The sequence below is a fragment of the Dipodomys ordii genome, unplaced genomic scaffold, assembly GCF_000151885.1.
Source record: "Dipodomys ordii isolate 6190 unplaced genomic scaffold, Dord_2.0 Scaffold51, whole genome shotgun sequence".
NCBI classification, from domain to species: domain Eukaryota; kingdom Metazoa; phylum Chordata; class Mammalia; order Rodentia; family Heteromyidae; genus Dipodomys; species Dipodomys ordii.
The window spans coordinates 5,356,033-5,382,776 of record NW_012267267.1 but is presented as its reverse complement, the minus strand read 5'-3'; the positions used below and the strand labels follow the sequence as shown (position 1 = coordinate 5,382,776).

General features: G+C 42.1%; 1 protein-coding gene across 1 annotated transcript in view; it reads right to left on the bottom strand.

Annotated features, from left to right (window-relative positions):
- The window catches only part of Ak4 (adenylate kinase 4), a 64,450-nt gene that overhangs the window by 16,539 nt on the left and 21,167 nt on the right, over window positions 1–26,744 (bottom strand). The window contains exon 2 of the mRNA XM_013020630.1: window positions 7,965–8,084. Coding sequence (XP_012876084.1) covers window positions 7,965–8,084 — 120 coding nt within the window. The remainder of the gene's footprint in view (window positions 1–7,964; window positions 8,085–26,744) is intronic.

The window sequence follows — 26,744 nt, the reverse complement described above, 5'->3', positions numbered from 1 at the left end:
AGCAGCAGCAGCAGCAGCTGTGGCTCAAGTGGTAGAGCACTAATCTTAGGCACAAAAGCTTAGGGATGCCTTACCTGACTTATGTAATCACCCCTCTTACATCATGTTTATAATAACCATTTTTTTAGAAAGGTTAAGAGACAGCACCCACACCCTCAGTTCAAACCCCAGGACTGGCACCAAAAAAAAAAATCTAGTCAATTCTCTGAAGTCACACCCTAAACTATCTCACTATGGTCCACTGTAGTAAGACTATTTTACCCTAGAATGCAATTAGATCATGCAAACAGAAGCCACTGGGAGAGGATAGGAAGGATGAGATCTCAGGACAGAACCTTTATCATATGAGGAAGGGGCCCCAGGCTTCACTAATGTTTTAGCCAGACACACACCAGTTGGCAGCATGTCAAATTGACCAGTGAAGTAGTCACTAGAATAAAATCTGAGTTATTAGGTCTTGGATTTAAATCAAATAAATGGTGACTCTCATCGCCTAAGGAAGTACCATCTGAATCCCTGCTAGATTCTGAATGCAGGCAAGAAAAGGCCCTGTCCACTCTGCTATCTTACTGCGGTGTTATGACACTGTTTGGCACAGGTGGTGTCCAATAAATATGCAGTGGCACTAAAAAAAATTTACAATTATTCAGCACCAAAAGAAATTCCCACAGCACTTGAAACATCTCAAACAAGGAAGCAACAATAGCTTCAAAGGAATCAGTTGTTAGATATATATTATTAGATATATATCTTATTTATATTATATATATATAAATATACACCATTTATTTTTGTAGTGCTGAGGATGAACCCCCGGTCTTATGCATACTAGGCGAACTCTACCACTGAGATAATTCTTGGCCCTAAACATAAAATCTTTTTTTTTAAACGTTATCAGAGGGACTTTATTCATATACTAATGGTACATAACTTTGAATTTTCTTTTTTTTTAAGTAAAAACTAAGAAAGGCTCATTTCATTTTTTGGAGTTCATTTTGATATTATTTTATGTAATCAGAGGCTAATAGGTATTAGGCCTTTGTGTTCCTTCCCTAAGAGTACTGTTTGGTCCTACTGTGCGTGAATGCCTACAGCCTTGTGTAATTTATCATGTGCATTTCGTAAATTAGGAATATAATAGGGATGCCATAACCTCAAAGGGCATCTTAGGTATTTCCTTAAGCAGACATAAAATCTTAATAGCTTATGCACGCTAAGATTTCAGGTTGGACGTCACCAAAATATCTCTTCATATCCCCACTCAACAGTGGTCCTTCCTGCGAATTCAGCCATTATTGTTGTTTGAAATATCAATGAAAGTAGATCCACTGTTTCTTTTTGTTGTTAATCTACAACTGGTAAAGATCTGTGCTCTCCCTTAGCACTTTTTAAAACTGGAAATCAATTATATGTCTACTAATTGTTTCATTTGAGACTATCCAGATACTTAGTGATCATACTAGAAGGGATACTCAAATAAGCCTCCGTTTCTACATTTTCTTCTTCTAAGATGATAAAATAAAATTGCAAATCTGCTGTCAAAAAATATGTATCTTAACAATGTACCTCTCTGGAGAACGCCTTATAGCTACAAAAATAATTATTGCTGGTGGCTCACACCTGCAATCCTAGTTACTCAGGAGACTGAGATTCAGAAGACTGATATTCAAGACCAACCTGGGAAGAAAAGTCCTTGAGAATCTCTATCTCTATCTATCTATCTATCTATCTATCTATCTATCTATCTATCTATCTATCTATCTATCTATCTATGGATATATATCAAGCTGGAAATGTAGCCACGGGGCATCTGCCAAATAAGCAGGCTGAGCAAAACAATGAGGCCCTGATTTTAAACCAGGGTAATAGCTAGTAATAATAATTAATAATAATAACATGGGCTGGGAAGTTGGCTCAGTGGTAGAGCGCTTGCCTTGCATGCCTGAGGCCCTGGGTTCGATTCCTCAGCACCACATAAGCAAAGAGAAAAAAAGCCGGAAGTGGCGCTGTGGCTCAAGTGGTAGAGTGCTAGCCTTGAGCTGAAGAGCTGAGGGATAGCGCTCAGGCCCAGAGTTCAGGCCCCACAACCGGACCCAAAAAGAAAAACAAAAACAAATAATAATAACAAACTTTAAAATTGACTAAACCCAACAAGTAGTAGCTGACTCTTCAGGAAAATCAAACACATATTAGAGACCTTGGTCAAATTCTACCTCATAGTACACAACACAACAATAGCAACAAAAGTGCCGACAGAGAAAATGAGCTAAGCAACGTTCACCCAGGAGCCACTGCCCAAATTCTTTCCTCATATTAGAACATCGCGTGCAGGAAGACTATCAGACATACTTACCTTGTCTTGAGGCATGGGTCGGGCCTCAGGAACTGTGGAACTAAGACTGAATACTGAATGCACCCCCATCATTTTTCATGCTGTCATTTTGACCGAGAATGCCACTCCTTGCTTATAAAATTCACCTCATTAACCTCTCAGAACACAGATGTACCCTTGCCTAACCACGGTGGCTGAGTATACATCTCCCACCCGTCTTGTGCTGGGGCTGGGGGCGGCTCTTTCTACCTCTACTCTTTCCTCTTAACACATTTGAGATCAGGCACACACTCTCAGGAAAACACCCTCACACACCACACCATTCAAGCATTATATGTGTGTGTATGTACCTATATACATATATGTATATACACACATATAATTGTTATCATATTATACAATAAACTATAATTTATAATATAATTATGTATAATAAAATATATATTATATGTACATGTTATATATATTTATACATAGAATGACCTTCAAAGCCAGCTTTTAATGCTCTACATTGTTCAGCTATTCTAGTTATCTCCAGCTCCAATTATAAGGCTTAAATTATATTGCACTTACGAACCCCAAACTGCTCTCCAGGAACCCTGACACTATGACTTGGATATGATTTTTGTCTCCTCTAAAGGGTCAGTATGGGAATGTAGTGAGGGGAGGAGGTATAGGACCTTCTAAGAAGTGAAGCCTAGAGGGAGGCCATGGCCTTGAAAGGGATTAACTTGGGAGTGGGGCTGGTTTATTCATAAAGAGTATCATTCATAAAGAGTCACAGAGCAGGGCAGCCCTCCCCTGGCTCTGGCTCTCTTACCACTTACCGGTGGTGTCAGCCCTGAAATGCTGTGGTAAGGAATGTCTCGCCACACTCTAAGACATTTCGAACTTTGAGCTAAATAAACCTTTTCTCTTTACAAATTACTCAGCTTTGGGTCTTTTGTGACAGCCACAGAAATGAACTAGTGCACCAAATATAAAACTTTCTTTGATACTTAGCTCTACAAAATTAGAGCCGAGGGGAAGGCTCCCACGAGGTCCCATTTAACCACACAGGTTGGCAATCAAGTTTAGAAATAAAAAACTTCTTCCCAACATACACTCCTGCTGGCATCACCCTACTAACCTCATTTTTTAAAAGTAAAGACCTTTCCACATGTGTATTTCTAATTTGTTTGTTTGTCAGTGCTGGGACTGAATCCAGGGCCTGGAGCCTGCCAAGCAAGCTTCCCTACCACTGAGCTATACCTCAGCCTATCTGCTAAGTAGCTAGTTATTTACAGTTACTGTTCCACCTCAGATGATCTAGTAAACAGTGAATACACTCTGTGCAATGGGGAACATGATTTTATAACTAAACTGTAATATCTGTACACTGCAATCTCCTGCCCTTACACACATACACGCACGAGCACACACACACACACACACACACACACACACACACACACACACACAATAAACTTGTGTAGAAAAACAGAGCTGAGCACACCAGAGCACTCCCCATCCCCCACCCCCACTTGGGTTCCCTTGGCTTGAGTCCACCATGCTGGCTCATTCCCACCCACCATTAGCAGAATGCCTCTCCAGGGCCATATGGACCACGATGATGAGTCATCTGTCATCCAGAATTCCTTCCTCAGCCCTTCCACATTCAGTCACCTTTAGCTCACTCACAGGCACGTCCTCTGCAGAGCGCATCAGCATATGCCCTGTAACATAAGGAGTCTAAAGCTGAACGCCGGCACCAGGCATTTGTCATTCCGTACATCCAACCTCTGCCAAATGGATTGACTCCAGAGCTTTAAAGAAAAATCACACTGAAAGTGACCAGATGGGTTTGCAAGGAGAAAGCAGTGCAAACCAAATCAGTCGGGAGAGTGACGCACTTGACTAAAAACAGGCCCATGATGTAAAAGAAATAAAATTCTTTACCCTGAGAGGAAGAGTTAGCCTTGAAAGACACATGGAACATTCCACCACTGACTGACCTGTCAATTCTGCAGGACTGCATACTTCAGAAACTAATTTTGAACTTAATACCTTGTGGAGTCACTTCCCAGAAATCCAGGACAAGCACACCAGGAAAGACAAAGAATGACAGAATTGTCTGGCTCTTGTACGTAGTCAACACTCAGTTCGAATCCCTGGACATACAGTACTCCCTCCATCCTTACAAATGCATTCCTGTGCCTTGCCATGAGCAACCGGAGGCTCAGAGAGATCAGGTATAACCCTCGGGGCCACACACTGCCAAGAAGTGCAAGGGCTGGGGGTCAGCTGAGCCTTCTGACACCAGGACACCTCCGTGCTGACTACATTAACCCCTTCTCCAAAAAAGCTCAACACAGCTGACCCTTCTTAACATGGATCTTTAGGTTCACTAAAACTATACTAATTCATTTTAGAAGATTCAAGAAGCCTCACGATTGAAGAACTTAAACTAAAGAAATTGTTGTGAGGGAGTGGTAAAACGTATTAGTCACTGCAAAAGGATTTTTTTTAAAGTATTGGGGGAAGTAGTGCTGTAGTTCAAGTGGTAGAGCGCTAGCCTTGAGCTGAAGAGCTGAGGGACAGCGCTCAGGCCCAGAGTTCAAGCCCCATGACCAACCAAAAAGAAAAACAGGAGTATCAGGGATCAAGGCATAGTATTGTGTATATACAATCCTCAACTGGAGAGGATGACACAGGCGTACTATGAATTTAAAGCTACCTCCAAATATTGGGTATCCCCTTAAAGAGTATCAGGGAGTTAACTTTCTGTGATTTCAGGGCATGGTTTGGAAAATCAGCATGCCTGAAGAAGTGCCAGGAAACTGGTAACAGCCAAGAAACTGAAGAGGATGACAATGAAGACTAACTACCTAGAGCAGCAGCACTTGACCTCCATCACAGACCTGTCAACCTCCCTTCTTGCTATTCTCCAGGGATGGGACCTCCTTGCCACACCACTGCTATAGCTTCTAATAATTCTAGGACATCTCTTAGTTAGTACAGTTAGTCTAAAGAAGTGTTACTTGGCTTTTAGTTGACATCTTCCACCCTATGCCAGCCCCCAGTCTCTCCTGTGATATGTACTGAATAGTCTTTTGGAGAGTTCAATCCAATCACATTAGGATCCTTCCTAATTTTTTCCCAGTTTCACTGTGTTAAATGTGAAATGTCCCCCACAAGTCCGTGGGTTAAATGCATGCTCCTCTGCCAGTGGCACTATTTTGGAAGAGTCTATAAGCTTTAGGACCTAGTTGGAGGAAACAGATCACATTTTTTTTCTTTTGTCAGTTGTGGGGCCTGAACTCTGGGCCTGAGCACTGTCCCTCAGCTCTTCAGCTCAAGGTTAGGCTCTGCCACTGGAGCCAGAGGGCCACTTTTGGCTTTTTCTACTTATGTGGTGCTGAGGAATCGAACCGAGGGCTTCATGCATTCAAGGTAAGCACTCTACCACTGAGCCATCTTCCCAGCCCGAAAAGAACCCTTTGAAGGTTATACCTCGCCCTTAGTCCAGCCCTTCTACCTTCTCCTCCTTCTACTTCTCCTCCTCCTCTTTCCTTCCTCCTCTCCACACTCTTCCTTGTTGTTGTTCTTGTTCCACTCCCCCCAGTCTTTCTCTCCTGTCCATCATGAGGTAAGCAGCCTGTTATTCCACACATTCTCTACCACTGTAACATTCAGTCTTACCATGGGCCCAGAACCAAAGGTGCAAATAAGCCCTATGGACTGAAATGTCTGAAATCATGAACCCAAATCAACACTTCCTCCCTTGTTTCTCAAAGATGATGATCAACGCAGCATGACAACATACATCATCAAAATCGTATCACCTCAAGCTTGCCCCTGCCTCCTTTTGCTTGCAAGCTGCAAAAGTGTTAGGCTAGTATAGGAAGGGTGGCCCAAGTGTAGAGAGCCTGACTAATAAATGCAAGGCCCTGAATTCAAACTCCAATACCACCAAAAATATAAGTAACTACAAAGTGTCTATTATCCTGTACATAGAGACACTATGCCCTGCCCCCCCAAAAGCACTTCCCAACCCCTATTCATCCACCTGAGGAGCAGTCACCCATTCACTTTTTCTTTTTCTTCTCTTTTTTTGTGCCAGTCTTGGAGCTTGAACTCAGGAGCCTAGGTGCTGTCCCTGAGCTTTTTTGCTCAAAGCTAGCACTATACCACATGAGCCACAGTACCACTTCTGGCTTTTTTGCTCATTAATTGGAAATAAGAGTCTCATGAACTTTCCTGCCTAGCCTGGCTTTGAACCACAACCCTTAGATCTCAGCCTCCTGCGTAGCAAGGATTACAGGTGTGAGCCACAGGAACCCAGCTCCATTCATTTCTTTCATAAAGTTGATCCAACCCTCCTTCCCATCAGTAGTACAAGAGATAATTTTCTTTGTGTTTTCAGAGCACCACATAAACAGGATATGTCTGAGATAAGCAGAAATGGTCAGATAAGTTTGATGTTAAGCGAAATGAACCCCGAGTTAAGGACTCAAATGTTTTTTTTTTCTTTCTTGCTATTGTGTCTAACATATTTATAAGATATTTCTATGTTGCTTTGTATGTCCCTCCCCCACAGTATAACCCTTGTTTTCACTGTACTTGATATTGGTATAATTTGTGGAGGGGAAGGGAAAAAACAAATTGTTTAAATAGGGATACAGGTGGACCCATTGCACCAATGAGATGTACAAGATCTTATGTCGAAAATGAGCTTATACATCTTTGGCGTGGGGGGTGAGGGGGTAAGAGGGTGGGGGGAGGTGATGGGAAGGGATAGTAAGGGGAAACAAAGGAGGAGGCAACAATGCTTGATAAGAAATGTACTCATTACCTTGCCCATGTAATTGTAACCCCTTTGTATGGTATTTTCACAATTCAAAAAAAAAAAAAGGATTCTCTTAGAGTCAATATCTAATTTTCTGCCCCTTCTTGAGATGAAAGCCTTTCAAAAGCAGAAGTGGATTCTTGCCATTTGGGAATGATGTGGAAATCAACATCCCTGGAAGTGCATCTTCAGGCAGCAATGCAGAATGGAATCACTATATCAAAGATGGAATCACTATATCAAAGAGTAGACCCATCACTCATCTGCTCCCAAGGGCTACCCATGTTACATTTGTCTCCTGTGCACTCCATAAAGCTTCTCAGAGAACTCTCTTCACTCCTCTCCCATGTGACAAACGCTGACTCACAGCTGTAATTTATGCTGCCCCCAGTGAGTGAAAGACCTCTAATCTCAGATGAGTTGTCTGTAGGGTGATAGTCATAAAAACCAATAGTACCGTGCAACCTGGGCCATGGTGTCCAGCCAAGGGCTCACATCTGGTTAAACTCAGAATGAACACGCCTCACCAGGCTTGTGTCTGTGTGTTAAATTGTAACACAAACACGACAGAAGAGTTAAAGGGGAAAGGTTTCTCGTCTGTAAGAAAAAAAGGAAGTAGCTAGATGCCAGCAGCTCATACCTATACAAATTCCTCAGCTAAGGCTGAGTTCTAGAAGACTCAGCTAGGCAAATATGAGGCCTGAGCTCAAGCCCCAGTATTAACATGACAGGAAGGGAAGGCAGGGGACGTGAGAGACAGAAACCAATTCTTCCCTGAAATCCAACTTACCACAGTTTACTCACCATCTAGCAGCCAGTGTTGGCCGCTCCTGTTCTCCAGCTCTGACATCATTAGGCGTGTGATCACATGATCTGGAACCAAAAGACCTTTCTCCAAGTACTGCTTTGCCATGTCACCAACTTCTGTTTAGAGGAAAGGAAAAAGAAACATTCAAGATGATTTTCAGAAGAACTGTAGTACACACACATATATATAATCCCACCATTCAGGAGACTGAAGTAAGATGATTATAAGCTAGACTAAAGTTTCAGGTCAGCCTGAGCTATATAACTTTTGTAAAAATCGAGGCATAGCCAGGCGCCAGTGGCTCACACCCGTAATCCTAGCTACTCAAGGGGCTGAGATCTGAAGATAGCAGTTCAAGAAGCTGGACCAGGCAGAAAGTATCTGTGAGACTCTTATCTCCAGTTAACCACCAGAAAACCAGAATTGGAGCTGTGGCTCAAAGTGGTAGAACGCTAGCCTTGAGCAAAAAAGCTCAAGGACAGGGTCTAGGCCCTGAGCCCAAGACCCATTACCAACCAAAAAAAATTTTTTTAAAGTACTCCAACTGGCTGGGAAGGTGGCTCAGTTGTAGTGTACTTGCCCCGCATGCATGAGGCCCTGGGTTTGATTCCTGAGCACCACATAAACAAAAAAGGCTAGAAGTGGCACTGTGACTCAAATGGTAGAGCACTCACCTTGAGCTGAAGAGCTGAGGGACGGTACCCAGGCCCAGAGTTCAAGCCCCACAACCAATAACAATAAATTACTTCAACTATATTCACCCTCATTCACCCTCTTAGTGTATATTAATTATGCCAAGGTGTTTCACCATGATATTCACATGTGCATATTACATTTAATGAAAATAGTTCTTTCTATTGCTCTCTTTTTTGGTCCCTGAGTTGGATTTCTTTCTTTCTTTTTTTGGTCAGTCATAGGGCTTGAACTCTGGGCCTGGGCACTGTCCCTGAGCCTTTCAGCTCAAGGCTAGCACTCTAACACTTGGGCCACAGTGCCACTTTCAGCTTTTTCTGCTTATGTGGTGCTGAGGAGTCGAACCCAGGGCTTCATGCATGCGAGGCAAGCACTCTACCACTAAGCCACATTCCCAACCAATATAATACATTTCAGTATTATCCATCCTTCCATTTTTCTCTTTACAGACTTGTTCCTCTAGTCCTTTCAAATATTCCTGTAGTTACAGTCAAATTCTGTGAGTGTGTGTGTGTGTGTGTGTGTTTAAAGTTTAGATTCTGCAAAAGGTTGAAAACATTCACTATTTGGTTTTTGGACCCTTGGCGTATCTCATTCAACATGATGATCTCCAGTTCCAAAAGACATGACTTCATTTCTCTTTGTAACTGAGTAATCATCACTGGTATTTGTATGCCATAAGAACACACTATTTCTTTGCATGAGTTTCAATGGGAATACATAATACCCCCAATGACCCAGTTGAAAAAGCAGCTCAGCATTCTTTAATGGACTGGCAAGTTCATAAAAAGAATTTTTATTTCAAAACAAAAAAACTTTCAGTGAAAAAACTGCTTCTATCTTAACTTAAAATAACAATTTCTTATACATAGAAACTGCCGTGAGCTCCACAAAACAAGTTTAAGTCTGCACTATTTCTCAGAACTGCATATTTTCAGCAATGAAGCCCTCAGCTCTCCAGTGAGCTAATAATGAAACATTAAGCACCACAGTCTCACAAGCCAGTTAAGTTCTCAAGGAAACTCAACACAGAGTTATAGAACTGGGGGAGGAAGAGGAGCCCAAGAATCATTTCAAAACCATATCAGCAGATATTTGGGATTGGCCTTCTTCTACAGGCTCAGTCTACATTCCTATCCCCAAAGGAAGGCACTGTACACAGGCTATGAGGAGCTCTGGATCACTCAATTTCCACCACTGGACAAGGATCCCGAAACACAGGCTCAAGATGGGTGCACATGCCTGTAAACCCAGCGCTAAAGAGGATTAGGTAGCAAGATTGTCCTCTTTGAGGCCACACAGCAAGATCTGACATTAAAAAAAAAGCAACAACAAACATCAGTGCCAAGAAAAACCCAACAGGCCCACACAAAGTATTAGTAGAGATATAATGTGACATAGGCTCCACCTTACTGATAGATAAGGAAGCATCACTTACTGAAATTGCTGCATCTAAGAGCAGCAGTAACAACCATTCACTGAGTATATACTACACCCCAGCCATTACTCCCTAGGTACTTTAAGTGTTCTTCCATTCATTTAATTTTCCCCAAGAGCCTCATACTTTCAGATGTGACCTGATATTGCTGACAGCTTTGTGGAGACATAATCAACGTACCAAATTCTCATTTTCTCAGTGTTGTATAGCTATCACCAGTCTGTACACCAGAAAGACTCTGTACCCATTAGCAGTCATTTCCCATCCCTTTCCCCACCAAGCACTGCCCTCCTTCAGCATTACTAATCTCCTTGCTGTCTCCGTTTATTGTGGACATTTCCTATAAATGGAATCATACAATATGTATGTGATCTTTTGTTTCTGGCTTATTTTACCTCGCATAATATTTCCAAAGTTCATTCACACTGAATTACTACCCCTATTTCAATCCTTTTAATGGCTGGATAATATTAATATTACACTATATATATATACATGCATGCTATACTAGAGTTTATACATATATTAGTTGATGGACATTTGGGTTATTTCTCATTTTTCCTCTTTGGAGCAGCTGGAGTTCAAATCCAGGGCCTATCTCTAGACAAGCACTCTGCCACCAAGCTCCGGCTCTGTTTACACTGTCTATTATGCTAACATTCCAGTAGATGTTCACTTATAAGCTGTTATGTGAACCCCAGTTCCTTCAGGCAATGCTGTATGGTATACACCTTCTAAAGCTAATCAATCAATGGTTTTGTCCTGCCTTACACTGCAATGATCAGGTCGACGCAAGAGATCTGGACTGTCTTCCCTATCCAAGTATAAAGTAGACACAAACTACCCTCATTTCCTAAGGCAAGCAATCATGCAAACTTTGCACTGTTTTCTAGGACTTCCATATTATATATGGATGTTACTTTACTTTCTGCTTCCCCCAACTAGAGTGGCTTGATGAGGGGGAAAAAATGAGTTATATCTAAGGTCTACATATAACTATCATCTGACACTCTGAAACTACTATAAGGAAAACTAAGGAAGATACAGGCACAGGTAATTATTTCCCAAAGGACTTCAATTGCTCATAAAACAAAAGCAAGAATAGACTGCATCAAACTGAAATGGCTACTGTGTGGCAAAAGAAACAATTACAGAACCAAAATCCAGAATCAGCAGCCAAAGGCAGCTCATCCTTGCCTCTGAAGGAACTCATTAGAACAGCAAACACCATGTCACGAAGCAGAGGCCCATTCTGAAAACCGGCTCTTCATCTGCCCTCACCAGTTGACATGAAAGAGAAGGCAGGATCATCAAGAGCCAATGCTAGCACGTTTTGATAAAATACATACCTGATCCAGTTCAAGCTACATTCTTAAAGAAAAAAGAATGCAAATACATTCCAGAAGTGAGCACCAGCACTTGACTTTCTTTTGTTTTTATGTTGGCCTAGAACTCTATGTAACCCAGGCTAGCTGCAAATTCACAATTCTTCACCTCAGCCTCCTTTGCGCTAGCATTATACACATGTACTACCTAGCAAAACTTAACATTGTAAGACAACATAGAACTTAAGATAATCTATTAAGTGGCCCAGCCTTGAAAATTCCAGCTTCCATAAACTGCTCAGAAAAAAAAAAAAAAGCAGAAGTGGCATTGTGGTTCAGATGGTAGAGCACTAGCCTAGAGTACAAAGGGGCTCAGGGACAACACCCATGCCCCAAGTTCAAGCCCCAGGACAGGTTTAAAAAAAAAACTTCCTTGTAAGTCACAAAAATGGGCAATAAGTAGGTGACTCCAGCTTAGAAAATGCAAGAGAGCAAACACACACACACACACACACACACACACTCACATACACATGTAGCACAGGTAGCATGAAATTCATTCTACCATGACCCTAATTACACATGGCAGTTTATACACTGCATAGAATGCTCCAAATAGAAACATATGCAGAAGGATCCATAACTTCTTTGGGAAAGAAGGGGTAAGGGTGGGGGTGGGGCATGGTATATTATCCACTAACAAGAGCCTAAGAACCAGAGCCTATGGGATATGGGTCATTTGGGGGCTTAAATTCTCTCAGAAACACTCGTTCAGTTGTTATCTATTGAGTATTTCTTTTATGCCAGAAACTCAACCAATGTAGTATGAAGACTGTGTCAGAGCTTTGAGTCTGAACACTGGGATTCGGTGCTAACCTACCACCAACTATCAATAGATAAAAAAATTCATGAAAAATCTTTATATCAGACAAAAATAATAATAATGTCAGAATTATTACAAGTGATAGAGAAGCCAACCAGCTCCCATGTAAATATCTTATGAAACAGAAATAGGTTATTGATCACTACTACACACAAAGGTGGTCAAATATTGAATCTGCCACCAAATTCACCTTTGACCACCACAGAGTTGTCCCTACAATACAGGCAGGAGTTACAGCCATCTAGCCAGGCTCACTTAGCCTCCTGACAAAGGAGTCTCCACCAGCCTCTGAAGCTATGAAGTGGCCTTCTGCCCCCTAAGAGAGGACCTTAGATTTTTCTCATCACAAACCATGTAATCTCCATTTAAAATAACCTAGTGCAAGATTTGTTTTAAGAAAAGTGATGAGTAAGAAGTCAAGATAGTTGATTTGGGTCAGGTAAAATACAGTAGCCAGAACGCACAACGCAAATATCACTAGACACTGATGGCTCACAACTGTAATCCTAGGTAATCAGGAAGCTGAGATCTGGGAATCAAGGTTTGAAGCCAGCCTGAGCAGAAAATTCCATGAGATTCTTATCTCTAATTCATCAGCAAAATGTTGGAGGTCTGGCTCAAGTGGTAGAGAGCCAGCCTGGAATGGAAAACACCCAGTAAAAACACAAGACCCTGCGTTCAAGCCCCAAGACCAGCACCAAAAAAAAAAAAAAAAGTATTTTAGAATCAATGGCTATTTGTAATTTCAATTATAAATTCAAAGGCAAATGAGACGTTGATTTTATTTGTCCATTTGTCCTGTCTCTCTCTGTCATATACTTTTGCCAAAAACCCAGAAAGTGACAATGTAAGGACAAGAATGACAAGTGTGTTTTGTAGAATAGACCAAAAAATAAAAATAAAAAACCCACTGTCCCTCACATCTTCACCATCCTCATTATCATTCTGCCTCTGATATAAAGCTCAAACCAATTTCTCCCTAAGGTTAGGCTTCAAAAGGTAGACAACTCAATGTAGTACCTTCCTTCGAACGCTCCCTTTCCCCAAGAACCAGGGTGACAGTACCAGCCTGCAGCCAGTGCAGTGCTGAAAGCTGGCCCTTCTGATTGTGCCATACCCCTGCTGCCACATCCCACTGAGATGTGGATCCTGTCTCAATAGCATAGCTTCTCTCTCAGCCCACAGAGTCTAATCTCCCTCCTCTCCTTGCCTGGGGCCTCTTTTCCCTCCAGCTTCCCCCTCCCACACTTGTCACCAGCCCTTTATTCTCCATGTTGTCTCTTCCATCACACAAGAGGAAATTATGTCTGTCTTAGATACCGTGGTCTCTGGTATATAAGGAACAAACAGGGTCTGAAAAAAAGCAGGTGTTCACACTGGGTATAGTGACACACTCCTTAATCTGAGCAATGAGAAAGAAGAGAACTACAAGTTCAAGACCAGTCTGGGTTATACAGCATAGAAATTTGTAGGCCAGCCTGAGCTACCTATGGAAACATTGTCTCTTGAAAATGCAGATACCCAACATGCATTTGGAGATTGATCATTCCTTCCTTCTAACCTCATTTACTCCCTCAGAGGATCAAGGATAATGGATCTTTTACAACTAAAGCTATAAATTCATGACAAAACCACAGAACCTATGTGTAAATTACTAACCTATATTGTAGTTTCAAATTGTGGAGATGGGTGTGGTGGCTCACACCTATAATCTTAGCTACTTAGAAGGCTAAGACCTAGAGGATCACAGTTCTAAGCCAGGTAGAGCAAAAACTTTTTAAGACTCCAATCTCAATAGAAAAAGCTGGACATGGCAGGCCACTCTCACCAGTAAAGGGAATCATAAACAGGAGGATAAAGGTCTAGGCTAGCCCACACAAAAAGTGAGATCCCATCTCAAAACTAACCAGGGGAAAAGAAGGACTGGAAACATGGCTCAAGTGAAAGAGTACCTGCCTAGCAAGCCAAGAAGCCCTGAGTTCAAACCCCAGTACTTAGGTTTAAATTGGGACTTTTTCCATCCAGGACTTGTATCTTCTGTTCTGTTGCAAAGAGATATTTAAACAATTACAAACCTGGTGACAAAGAGATATTTAAACAATTACAAACTTAGTGACACATGCCTGTAATCCCAACACTTGGGAGGCAGGGGTATGCGGACTGCCTAGGTACATAGTAAGTTTCAAGCCAGCCAGGCATAAACAGTGAGACACTCAACTCAAAAAATTAAAAAATAATTTGCTTGAATGCTGTGATGACAAGTAAAATCCATGGGCCTTGCTATTGCAGCTCAGTCATTCATTCAAAAATATTTACTGAGCCACGACTGCACCAGGCTAAGCAAGTTTCCTGGGGATCATGGAAACCATGAATGTGCATCAGAAGTTCTCACGTATTTCTGGTGGTTCAGTCAGGCACCACACAGTGGACACCCTGGCCTGCTTTCAAAACAGTCAACTTGTAAAAAACACCCTCCCATCTTTTATAGGCACCACCCAAACAAAAATAACAAGGGCTTAATTCTGTTTTCTTGCCTAAAGTATCTGCCTGTTTATATGAAAGTCTAAAGCAGAGAAAAAATTAGTTTGATATTGAGGGATCCGTATGTATGAAAAAACTGTAATTGCCACAAGGTTCAAGCTAGAGGGAAGGGGTGACGTAAGAACATTTGAGGGTTTCATAAGTATTAGCAATAATTCTTAGGCCAGGTGGTGATGAGTGTCACTATCCTTTAGAACACAAGGGCGTATATATGCACACATACACATATGCATAACCTCTTTTTATTCTCATCAAGTGATGGCAAATAGGATGCAGAAGACAGAGCCAGAATGCTCACGAGCAGCAAATTCCCAAGATGCCTGGCTAAGTCACAGAAACAGAAAACTTCAATGTTCTTTGCACTGCTCAAGTTAGAAAATGCTGAGAGACAGACCCTGGAAAGAGGCCCATTTCCTCACAATCTGCAAGTTCTGGAAGCATCTAGCTGACTGTGGGGGCCTTGGGGAAGGGAGAAGGTAAGTTTAAGAAAAACTCTACTCACCTTATTAATCATCCTTCTCCAAACACTATTTTTGCGTGTGTGCGTATATGCCTGGAGTCTAAACTCAGGGCCTGAGAGATGTTCCTGAGCATTTCCCCTGAAGGCTGATGCTATACCACTTGAACCACAGCTCTACTTCCAGCTTTTTAGTAATTAACTGGAGATGAATCTCATAGGCTTTCCCAACCAGGCTGGCTTTAAACTGAGATCCTCAGCTCTCAGCTTCCTGAGTAACTAGGTTTACAAACAATAACGACTAGTGCCCAAATCCAACTATTAATATATACATGCATACTACCCACACACATGCGCACACGCACGCGCGCGCGCGCACACACACACACACACACACGATATTTGATCAACAATGAACTATAGCTCTGTGATACTGAAAACCAAGTTCTTCACCACCTCACCTTCTAGAATATTTTGGCACTGAGGTTGCTACTTGGAAAAAAATTTTTTGGTTTCCAAAATTATAATAATAATTCTATAAATTATTTACCCTTGGTATCACTTTAAGAAATCCTTTCTAATAAGAACATTTAAAAAAATTATCTTGGTTAAAAAAAATAGATGTCAAAGTCCTTTAAAGGTAGAAATTATGGAAGAAGCTCCTAAATTTAGGACATCTTGGCACTTAACCTAAATGAGTCATCTCAGACACCCAGGATCCAGCCTTCAGTCAGTCTTGCTCAAAGCCAAACTGCCTTCCCCTTCATACCAAAAAAATTAGTTTTAACTCACTCCCTGATGAATACATTTCTCACTTGATGTACTGGTCAATAACATAGAGTTCAGAGCCAGGCTTTCTGGGTTCAAATCCCAGTACTACCACTTAAAGGCCACTGTTTAAAACACACAGAGTGTGTTTTTGCCTTAATCAAGGTTGTGTCTCAAGTTCCTTGTCTATAAAAATAAGAATGATACTATTTAGGATTGTATATGATTATTATGTATTAAGGACTTTGGAGTGGTACCTCCATACACATTTTGTGCAAGGACATGGAGATAAGAAGAATTTGCTCCTGAGTATCAAGGTTTGTTCTGGGCAATGTATATACATGGGTCAGTGGTGGCAATTTCTCAATTTTTTAGAAGAGGAAACTGAAACACAGAAAAGTTAATAAGCAACTCAGTAAGTGGCAAAGTGCCCAAAGTAACTCAGTAAGTAACAAGTGCTGGGCACTGCACTGGTAACTCATGCCTGTAGTCCTGGCTACTTAGGAGGTTGAGATCTGGATGATCCCAGTTAGGAGGCAACCCAGGCAGAACAGTCTACCAGACCCCAACTCCAAAAAAAACTCAAAAAACATCAAAAAGCCAGGCTGGGAACATGGCTCAAGTGGTAGGAACACCAATTAAGTTAGCAAGTCACGGAAGCACAAGGCTATAAGTTCAAACCCTCATAATGTCAAACAAAGGGAGGGAGAGAGGGAAGAAAGCAAAGAAAGCGAAGAAAGGGAAGGAGGGAAGGAAGGAAGGAAGGAAGGAGGGAAGAAAGGAAGGAAGGAAGGAAGGACAGGTTGGGACTAGAACTCAAGCAGTCCCTGTACAAGTCCATCCTATCCACACATTTCTAAAAGATGCTCACTCCCCCAGGCAGACTCATCTAGGCAGCAATAACACAGCATGGTAGACAAAACCTCGGCTGGTCCACACAAGTCCCACTTACCCTTCACCTACAAGCCTTCATGCCGGCAGCATCTTAAACCACCTGCAGTAGTCCTTGTTGAACAGGGTTGTTTACGACCCTCCGTGTCACATTATAAATCACCCTGAGGCCAGAGACAATTTTCACAATCAATAAAAACAGCTTGCCAGGTGAAGTAGTACAAGTCTGTAATCCTAGCTACTTGGGTGGCTGGAGTAGAACATCTCAAGTTTGAAACTGGGGATTATTTCAGTGTGTGAGAGTTTGCCTAGCATGTAGGGCTGTGGGTTTGCTTTCTAGTACAGCCTCCTCCATAACCCCCCAAAAGCCACTCAACTTGAGATGACTTAAACTTTAAACTCCATCCTACCATCCAGAAAACCCCCAGGTTATTAAATAAAACTTTTCTTGCCACACCCTGTACTATAACTATTGTATGGTTCCACAATTGATAGTCATGATCTGAAGGCAATTAAAATTCAGAAAAGCCTTCTCTTTCAGAGTAAGAATCAAGCATTATGCACAGCAGTGTCTTAAGTGCTATTTTATAATCTAATTCTTTTGGCAAGCCTTGAATAACTGGGGAAAATGGATTACTGAATTGAGCCAAATATCTATCACATTGTTGACTATCTGAAAGGCCACTGAACACTTGTTGTCAGTGGTCCTCACAGAGACTGCTTTGGTCTATTCACAAGGATGTGAGCCCTCATTTCCACAGGTTGTACCTCAACTCTGACCTGTTAGCAAGAAAGGATCACCAACTACAAGTATCTGCTTGCTCTTCCTGGAGCTATCTGTCATTCTTAAAACACCCACAAATGTGTCTGATTCGACTCTTAAGGATTTGATTATGACTCCTAAGTATTGTCTAATGGATGAAGTAGGAAGTCTAGTATTAGGAAATAACCATTTCTAAACAATATACAGTTACTCTATCTGAGAGTTAATACTGGATGACTCGAAACCAGATACTGGTCTTCAAACTGTCCCTTCTGGGAACCTGCATCTAAAAAAGCTTTAATCCAAGAGTTTCCTCATAAGTAAGCTCAAGCCAACAAGGTCTGGTAAGCTTTAAAAAACAAAAACAAAACCCACTTCCTTTTGGAGATGGGGTCTTGCTATTTAGCTCAGGCTGGCCTTAAAGTTAGGATCCTCTTACTTGCGCTTTCCTTGACTGCACAGTGCTTCTAGGCTTGTTCCAAAGCAGGTGGCAAAGACAGACTCACAGGCTATAAGGTAATGTTTAACTGAAACAAGACTGTAATCCTACTCTTCTTGTTCCTTTGGATATCACAAGAAAGACTAAGGGCTTCCTGTATCATTGGCCACATACCTCAATACCCTCTCGTTGCCATGTATGTTTAGCCTATAATATTTGGCTGGTGTGGTGGTGGGAGAAGGATTATTGACATTTAACCAAAGAAAGTTATTTAGTTGATTATCCCCTAAAATCTTCAAGCATTATCCAGATTTATGTCTTGTGCAATTGTTTATCCAATAGGTCAAAACTAGGTTGGGGGTAGAAGCAACCTTTTCCATTGTATATTTGAACTCAAATTTATGCTAAACCCAAATGTGCATCTCTTTGTCACAAACTGGAGGGTTAAACACAAAAGAAATGTGTAATTTATGCATCTTTCAAGGGCAATCACTTTTTAAAATTATGTTTTAAAACTACCTCTAAGTCGTTTCACAAAGGGGTTTCAAGTCAACATATCAGTTTATTAGTACAATAAGTCCTTAAATATCAGATGGTTCTGTAATGTGGCAAAGAGTAAAGCTAACACAAGGAGTTTAGAATCTGGAGGACTCCAGGCACATGATCCTACTTCTAACTCCGCCCACCGGACAGACTTCATTTACCAGGGCGTAGGGTTTCCATGTCTGCATAAGACAGTTGGGCCCTGCTACTTGTTACCTTCCAGGTAGTAATTTCAGTTTGGTGGACCTGGCTCTGAGGCTTTGTGCAAAGGAAGCGTCTGGACTGACCTCCAATGTGCCTCAAGCCGCACCAGCTTTCTTTCATCCAGATGTTCTTCTGAGGGACTTCAAAGGCTAAGGAGAGCCAGGCATCCTAGCTACACAGGAGACTGAGATCTGAGGATCTGAGTTCAGTTCAAAGCCAGCCCAGGCAGAAAGTCTGTGAGACTCTTTATCTTCAATTAAACACATACAAAAAAAAGACAGAAGTGGAGTTGTGGCTCAAGTGGCAAAGCTCCAGCCTTGAGCAAAAAGCCCAGGGAGAGCATGAGGTCCTGAGTTCAAGCTCTAGTACCAATACACATACCAAATAAAAAGGTCAAGAAGAGCCCCCCCTTCTCCACACCCTCCCTCACCCCCCCCCCCCCCCCCCCCCCCCCCCCCCCCCCCCCACACCACACCCACAGCAACTGTACTTTCACAGGCAGCCAGGTCAGGACCGGAACTCAGGCCTGAATCACCTGCTGCTATCTGTCAGTGCTCTTCCTACCACGCTTTGCCTAGAGGAGTATGAGTCTGTCCTTGGCTAGGCCTCCCTCCCCTCTCCTCTGTGGTCAGACTCACTCAACTTTAACTCTGTACTCTGAGTCCAGAAATGTGTTGGCAGTGGGTATGTTCCCATAATAGCCAAGAGACAACAGCCATGACTTTAGATTGGGAAGGAATTAGCATGATCAAGAAAAAAGGTTAATTCCAATATCCAACCTGAATCCAGAAGATTCTTTACTTCCCATCTACTAGCAGATCAGTTATTTCATCTACCACATTGATTTAAAGGATAATGTAGTGGCCTCATTTTAAGACTAAATAAATCATGAGAGGAAAAGATTTTGGCGTTTCAGAAGCCAGAAACACTCAAAGTCCTATGTCAGGAGTATTTTCTTGGCCCAGGACAGGAACATGTGCACTCAGAAGCACTCTGTGAACATCTGGCGCTCTGCCACGGGCTGCCTCACACCACGCAGCGGAGGAGAAAAGAGCAGAAGGCAATGCAGGCATGCCGGCAGCAGACATTGGCCCAGGGAACAAATAAGAAAAAGGCAAGTAATCTGGAAGCTTTGCCAACACTCAAAGAAGAACTTGAGATGCAGAGAATTTAACCATCTGAATTTTCAGGCTCAGGCCTACAAATCTGCCTCAGTAGCCACAGCACTGATCCTCTCAGCCCAGAGGAAGAACACTGCACTTCTAATCTCCTGGGCGCTCTAGATTTTTCTCTGCAAAACACACACACACACACACACACACACACACACACACACACACACACCTCCCTATAACCTGATCACAGACCACTGACGAGCTCCATTCAGAGAAGAGGGAGGAATTTCACTTTTAAAGCAATGCAGAGAGTTATCTTTTGCAACTGCAAAAGACCCAGAGACTATGTATGCCTGCACCTCGGGGGCAGGCGGCCTCCCTAGCAGGCTCTTGGCTGAAGACCAGCACAAGGAGCTGCTGTTGTCCTCCAGAGCCATCTGCTCAGACAGGATGGGTTGCTGTTTCTACCCAGGGCTGGTACTTCCCTCTTTTCTCCCCCTCACCCCCCCACCCCCTTCAACATTCTGGCAAAGCTCTGATGGAGAACATGGCTAGAATACCGAAAATGTGCCCTTATTGCCAGCCTCCCAATAAAGGGCCAAGTGCTCATAGTGACACACTATCCACATTGGGCAGGGCTTCTTCAGCTGCCAGGGGCCCAGATGGTACCTACCATGCATGGGCCAAACTGCAGCCCTCCTTCAGCACTTGGCAAGAATATGGTATTTCTTAACAATAACAAGGCACCTGTCACTCAACACTCAAGGACAGAAGCAGTGGTCATGCAAACCATCCTTAATCAAAACTAAAAACTAAGAAAGTGTTTGCTAAATATATCTTTACCTTACATATTTGTATATATAATTTCAAGGTAAAGCTATTTCTACTATAACTCACATTAAATCAGAGTAGAAGTGTAGTAGTACTTGGGAGACTGAAGCAGGAAAATCATGAATTTGAGGCAGTTTGGGCTATACGGTAAGACCCAGTGTCAAAAAAAAAAAATTGTCAGGCTCTGGTGGCTCGCACCTGTAATCCTAGCTACTAAGGAGGCTGAGATCTGAGGATTGATCATGCTTCAAGCCAGCCCAGGCAGGAAAGTCCAAGAGACTCTTAGCTCCAACTAATCACCAGAAAACAAGAAGTGGAGCTGATTCAAGGTGGTATAGCACTAACCTTGAGCAAAAGAGCTCCGGGACATTGCCCAGGCCCTGAGTGCAAGCCCCATGACTGACAAAAAAAATTAATTAAGTAAATGCATTGTTTCATTTAATATTTTTCCTCTAGGATGGGGAGCTCTCTTTATATCCCAGGCAGGCTTAGAAATATGTAGCCAGGCTATCCTCAAACTGTGACCCTCCTGCTTTAACTGCCTGAGTGCTAGGATTATACCACAGTGCCTAGGTTCCACCAATCTTTTCAAAGCAAATAAAGAAGTGCAGAAGAATAAAATGTAGCAAGCTATAAAATAATAAACCCTGACGCTTGAATATCTGTCCTAGCCAAAAGGAAATTAAATCTCTATCATACTACTTTCTTGGAGACAGAATAGATTCAGGGACAAAAGTGTCATCTAAATTTCTAGTCAAGGTAAAGAAAACTAAAATGTCACAGCTTTTGCCTTGCTTTGTTCTAGGCCCTCTGTTCAGAGACAACAATGAATGAGCTTTTGGATCAGAAAAGACAGGGCTAGGGTTTACTTGGGGGATCAGGGTAGAGAAGAAATTGTTCTGGATAAGAGTAATGGGTGGAGGAGGACTGAACGCTGAATAGGGTAAGAGAACAATGTGTCCAGAAGCAAGACCAAGAAGGCCACACATTGAACTCTAAGAAATGGCCAGAGGGTGCACAGGTAAAAGCTGGCTGGCTGCTAGCACAGCGGTATCCATTATGTCATGTCCAGGTGTTGCTCATGAGAGACTCTAATCCCCATCAGCACAAACCTTCAGTATAACCACTTCATTATCAGAGATCTTTTGGGAGAGGAAGAAAAAGGACAGCATGCCACATAGGATGGAGCCATACAAAAAGGATGATCATGACAAGGGAAGTCTGAGAAGCCCAATGAATTCCAGGAAAGCATAACATGTAAGAAGAGGTGACAAGGTCAACTACAAGGCCCTGGTTGTAGAGAGTGGTCTACTGGCCACTTAAAGAAGGAAAGCTGCAACTTTCTAAATGGAAGGGCACTGTCTGTTACCGGCATCACCAACAGGATCACCCCCACTATAAGGACCTCGATCCCCACACAACACAGCTACTGTACCATGCATCATATAACGCCATGTGCACTGCAATGACTCAACACACAACCAGGACCTGTGGTGTGACTGCAGTAGCTTTTGAAAACTCCAGTCCAGTTTGGCCCAGAAACAGTAGTAAGGATGACAAGCAAAAAAAAAAAAACACATTAGATTTTTCCCTAGCAATTCTCCAAGTCTTCATTCACTAACTAAAGGAGAGCTGATCCCTGGAAGGATTACACTCTGCTGGATTGCTGGTTTAGTAGAACTATCTAATCTCAGTTGTTTTTATTCCGGTAGCTTCCTAGATATCATAGGTTATTTCCCTCAGAAATCAAACAGCCTATAGGAGACCAGGCTCCTGACGTCAACCCCTAAATTTATTCTGTATCCAAGTCCCGCTGCTTCTTCAAATGTAATTCCAAACAGCACATTCATGAACTTGGATGCTCCACCAGAGAGACTAATTTTAGTAACTTCAAATTTTTCACACTTACTCCACCAGCCAATGGAAGGAGGAAAACAAAGTAGGCTCACAGTTCAGAGCTGCCCAACCTACTGTTGGTATAGAGAATCTGATATAATCAAGACATAAATTTACCCTCCTTTTTGACTTATAAACCAGAAGACATCTGGGTTCTAGTTTAAAATCACTCTACTTGAAGTGCATAGTTAGGTTGCTCTACTCTGCAACTGAAAAAAAAAAATCTCAAGGCAAAGTAAAACCTAGTCAACTCAGATGATAACTTCTCTGATGATTATTACTCTAATCTACCATGCATATTTCAGGCACAGCAACATCCAACCTACATGATCTTTTAAAAGCAACCACCTCCGATTTTTATGCAAACAATTTAAAAACTAAAGAAGGAAAGGCAAGACAATGAGCCCCACTGCCAACCAGATGACGCCCTAGTAGAAGGCTGCCTTGCCAGTCCTAGACAGCTGCTTTGCCTTCCCCAACGCTTGACTCTGCAGTGTTTTTTGCTGTTGTTGTTTTTCTTTGGCCTTTCAGAGACCACAATGATGAAACTGTTTTAAGACATAACTAAAGGGAAAAGTGAGGAGGAAAAGGATGGCAGGGGAAATATAAAGGAGGGTGTAACAATGTTCAATAGGAAATGGACTCATTACCTTGCTCATGTAACTGTAACCCCTCTGTACAGTATCTTTACAATAAAAAAATATATATTAAAAAAAAGAGATAACTAAAGGCAGTGGTAGAATGGCTCAAGCCAATAGCCCTGTCACATGGGAGGCAGAGATTACAGGATCATGGTTAGGAGGCCAGCCCCATCCTAAAAGTTCATGAGATCCAGCTGGTTGCTTGCGACTCAGGCCTGTAATCTAGCTTCTTAGGAGGCTGAGATCTGAGGGTCATAGTTCAAAGCCAGCCAGAGGTGAGGGAGGAGGGTGGCAGAGGGAATCCTCAAGACTCTTTCTTTCCAATTAGCCACCAAAAAGCCAGAAGAGGAACTGTGGATCAAGGGGTAGACCACTAGCCTTGAAGAAAAAAAAAAAGCTCAGGGACATCGCTCAGGCCCTTAGTTCAAGCCCCAGGACTGGCAAAAAATAAAAATAAATAGGGGCTGGGAAGGTGGCTCAGTGGTAGAGCGCTTGCCTTGCATGCATGAGGCCCTGGGTTCAATTTCTCAGCACCACATAAGCAAAAAAAAAAAAAGGCAGAAGTGGTGCTGTGGCTCAAGTGGTAGAGTGCTAGCCTTGAGCTGAAGAGCTGAGGGACAGTTGCCAGGCCCAGAGTTCAGGCCCCACGACCAGACCCCAAAAATAAATAAATTCATATTTTACCTCAATCAATGGCTAAGCATGGTAATACACATCTGTCATCTCACAGGGAGGAAGAACAAGCAGGGCTGCAGCCCTGTCCTGCCCAGCCTGGGCAGAGAGACCCTACCTAGAAAATAACCATTGCAAAAAAGAACTGGCGGCGGCAAAGTAGCAGGGTATAAAATTAACCCTCAAAAATCAATGGCTTTTCTATATGCCAACAATAAGAAAACTGTGGCTGAAATTAGGAAAGCAACTCCATTTGTAATAACCCCACAAAAAAATAAAATACCTAGGAATTAACTTAACCGAAGAAGTGAAGGACCTCTATGATGAAAACTTTAAAAACCTGAAAAAGGAAATCAAAGCAGAAGTTAGAAAGTGGCGAAACCTCCCATGCTCCTGATTGGAAGGATCAACATCATGAACATGGCAATACTTCCCAAGGCTATCTACAAATTCAATGCGATACCTATCAATATTCCAACCTCATTCTTCAAGGAAATAGAAGAGGCAATCCAAAAATTCATATGGAACAATAAAAGACCCCAAATAGCAAAAACGATCCTTAACAGAAAGAACAGTGCTGGAGGAATATCAATACCAAATTTCAAACTCTACTACAAAGCCATAGTAATCAAAACAGCTTGGTACTGGCACAGGAACAGACCTCAGGACCAATGGAATAGAATTGAAAACCCAGAAATGAACCTAAAGACCTATAGCCATCTAATCTTCAATAAGGGCACTAAAAAAAAAATAGAATGGAAGAAAGACAGCCTCTTCAGTAAATGGTGCTGGCAAAATTGGTTAACTATTTGTAGAAAACTAAAGTTAGATCCTTATATATCACCCTGCACCAGAATCAACTCCAAATGGATCAAAGACCTCAGAGTCAAAGCAGACACTCTGAAAACATTACAGGATAGAATAGGAGAAACCCTAGGTCTCCTTGGCATAGGTCCAAATTTTCTTAATAGAGACCCAGAAACACAACAAATCAAAGAAAGGTTGGACAAAGGGAATTGCATGAAATTGCAGAGCTTCTGCATGGCAAAGGACATAGCTAGCAAGATCAATAGAAAGCCCAGGAATTGGGAGAAGATTTTCACTAGCCATACAACGGACAAGGGTCTCATATCTAAAATATACTTGGAACTCAAAAAATTAAATCCCCCAACAACAAATCTTCAAAGAAACAACTGCCCAATAAATAAGTGGGCTAAAGACTTAAAGAGAAACTTCTCTGAAGAGGAAAGAAGGATGGCCAACAAACACATGAAGAAATGCTCAACCTCTCTAGCCATAAAAGAAATGCAAATCAAAACAACATTGAGATACCACCTCACCCCAGTTAGAATGGCTATAATCAAGAACTCTAATAACAACAGATGCTGGAGGGGATATGGACAGAAGGGAATTTTACTTCATTGTTGGTGGGAGTGTAAACTTGTTCAACCACTTTGGAAAGCAGTATGGAGGTTCCTCAAAAGACTCCACATAGAGCTCCCCTATGACCCAGCAATCTCACTTTTGGGCATTTACCCAAATGATCACAAACAAGACAACACTAAAACTACCAGCACAACTATATTTATTGCAGCCTTATTTACCATAGCTAAGATATGGAACCAACCCAGATGCCCCTCAGTAGATGAATGGATCAAGAAAATGTGGTATATATACACAATGGAATTCTATGCCTCCATCAGAAAGAATGACATTGCCCCATTTGTTAGGAAATGGAAAGACTTGGAAAAAATTATATTAAGTAAGTGAAGTAAGCCAGGCCCAAAGAAACACAGGTCCCATGGTTTCCCTTATTTGCAATAACTAGTATATGTCTGAATCAAGCAGAAAAGGTCAGATAAGTTGATGTTAGGGAAATGAACCCTAAGATAACTATTCAAATGTTTTTTTCTCTCATGCGATTGTTTCTAACATATTTATAAGATTATTTCTTTGTTGCCGGTATAATTTGTGGAAGGGAAGGGAAAAAACAAATCATTTAAATGGGGATACAGGTAGACCCACTGCAACAATGAGATGTACAAGTTGTTATGTCAAAAAACAAACTTTACAACTTTGGTGGGGGCAATGGGAAGGGATGGGAAGGGGAAACAAAGGAGGAGGCAACAATGCTTGATAAGAAATGTACTCATTATCTTGCCCCTGTAACCCCTCTGTACAGTATTTTCACACACACACACACACACACACACAAAAGAACTGGCGGCATAGCTCATGTGGTAAAGTGTCTACCTAGAAAGCACAAGTCCAAGTTCAATCTCCAGAACCACTGAGAGAGAGAACTAAAGGCAAATGGAAACAGAACTAGAATTGCAGAAAGGTTCTATCATCATAAGTATCTTCTAGAAACACCGTTTGCCAGTCCCAGTGCGTTCCTGTCTGCTGTCACAAAATCTTGGCCCACCAAGGGCTCAGCCTCCATCTGTGGCTGTCTTTCACAAGCCCAGCCATGGAGGAGTTGGAGCGGTATTTCAGTCTGCCTGGTTTGGCTACACTCCTCTCCACATCAGCCAACATACTTTTTTGTTTTTTGGTTTTTTAATTCTCTGGAGTTTGTGCTCCAACAGTGTCTGGAACATGATATTCAAAGTACCTCTCTCTAGTAGAAGACGAGGAAAAATGACATCCTCAAGCATCCTAAAGCTGACTGTGAGT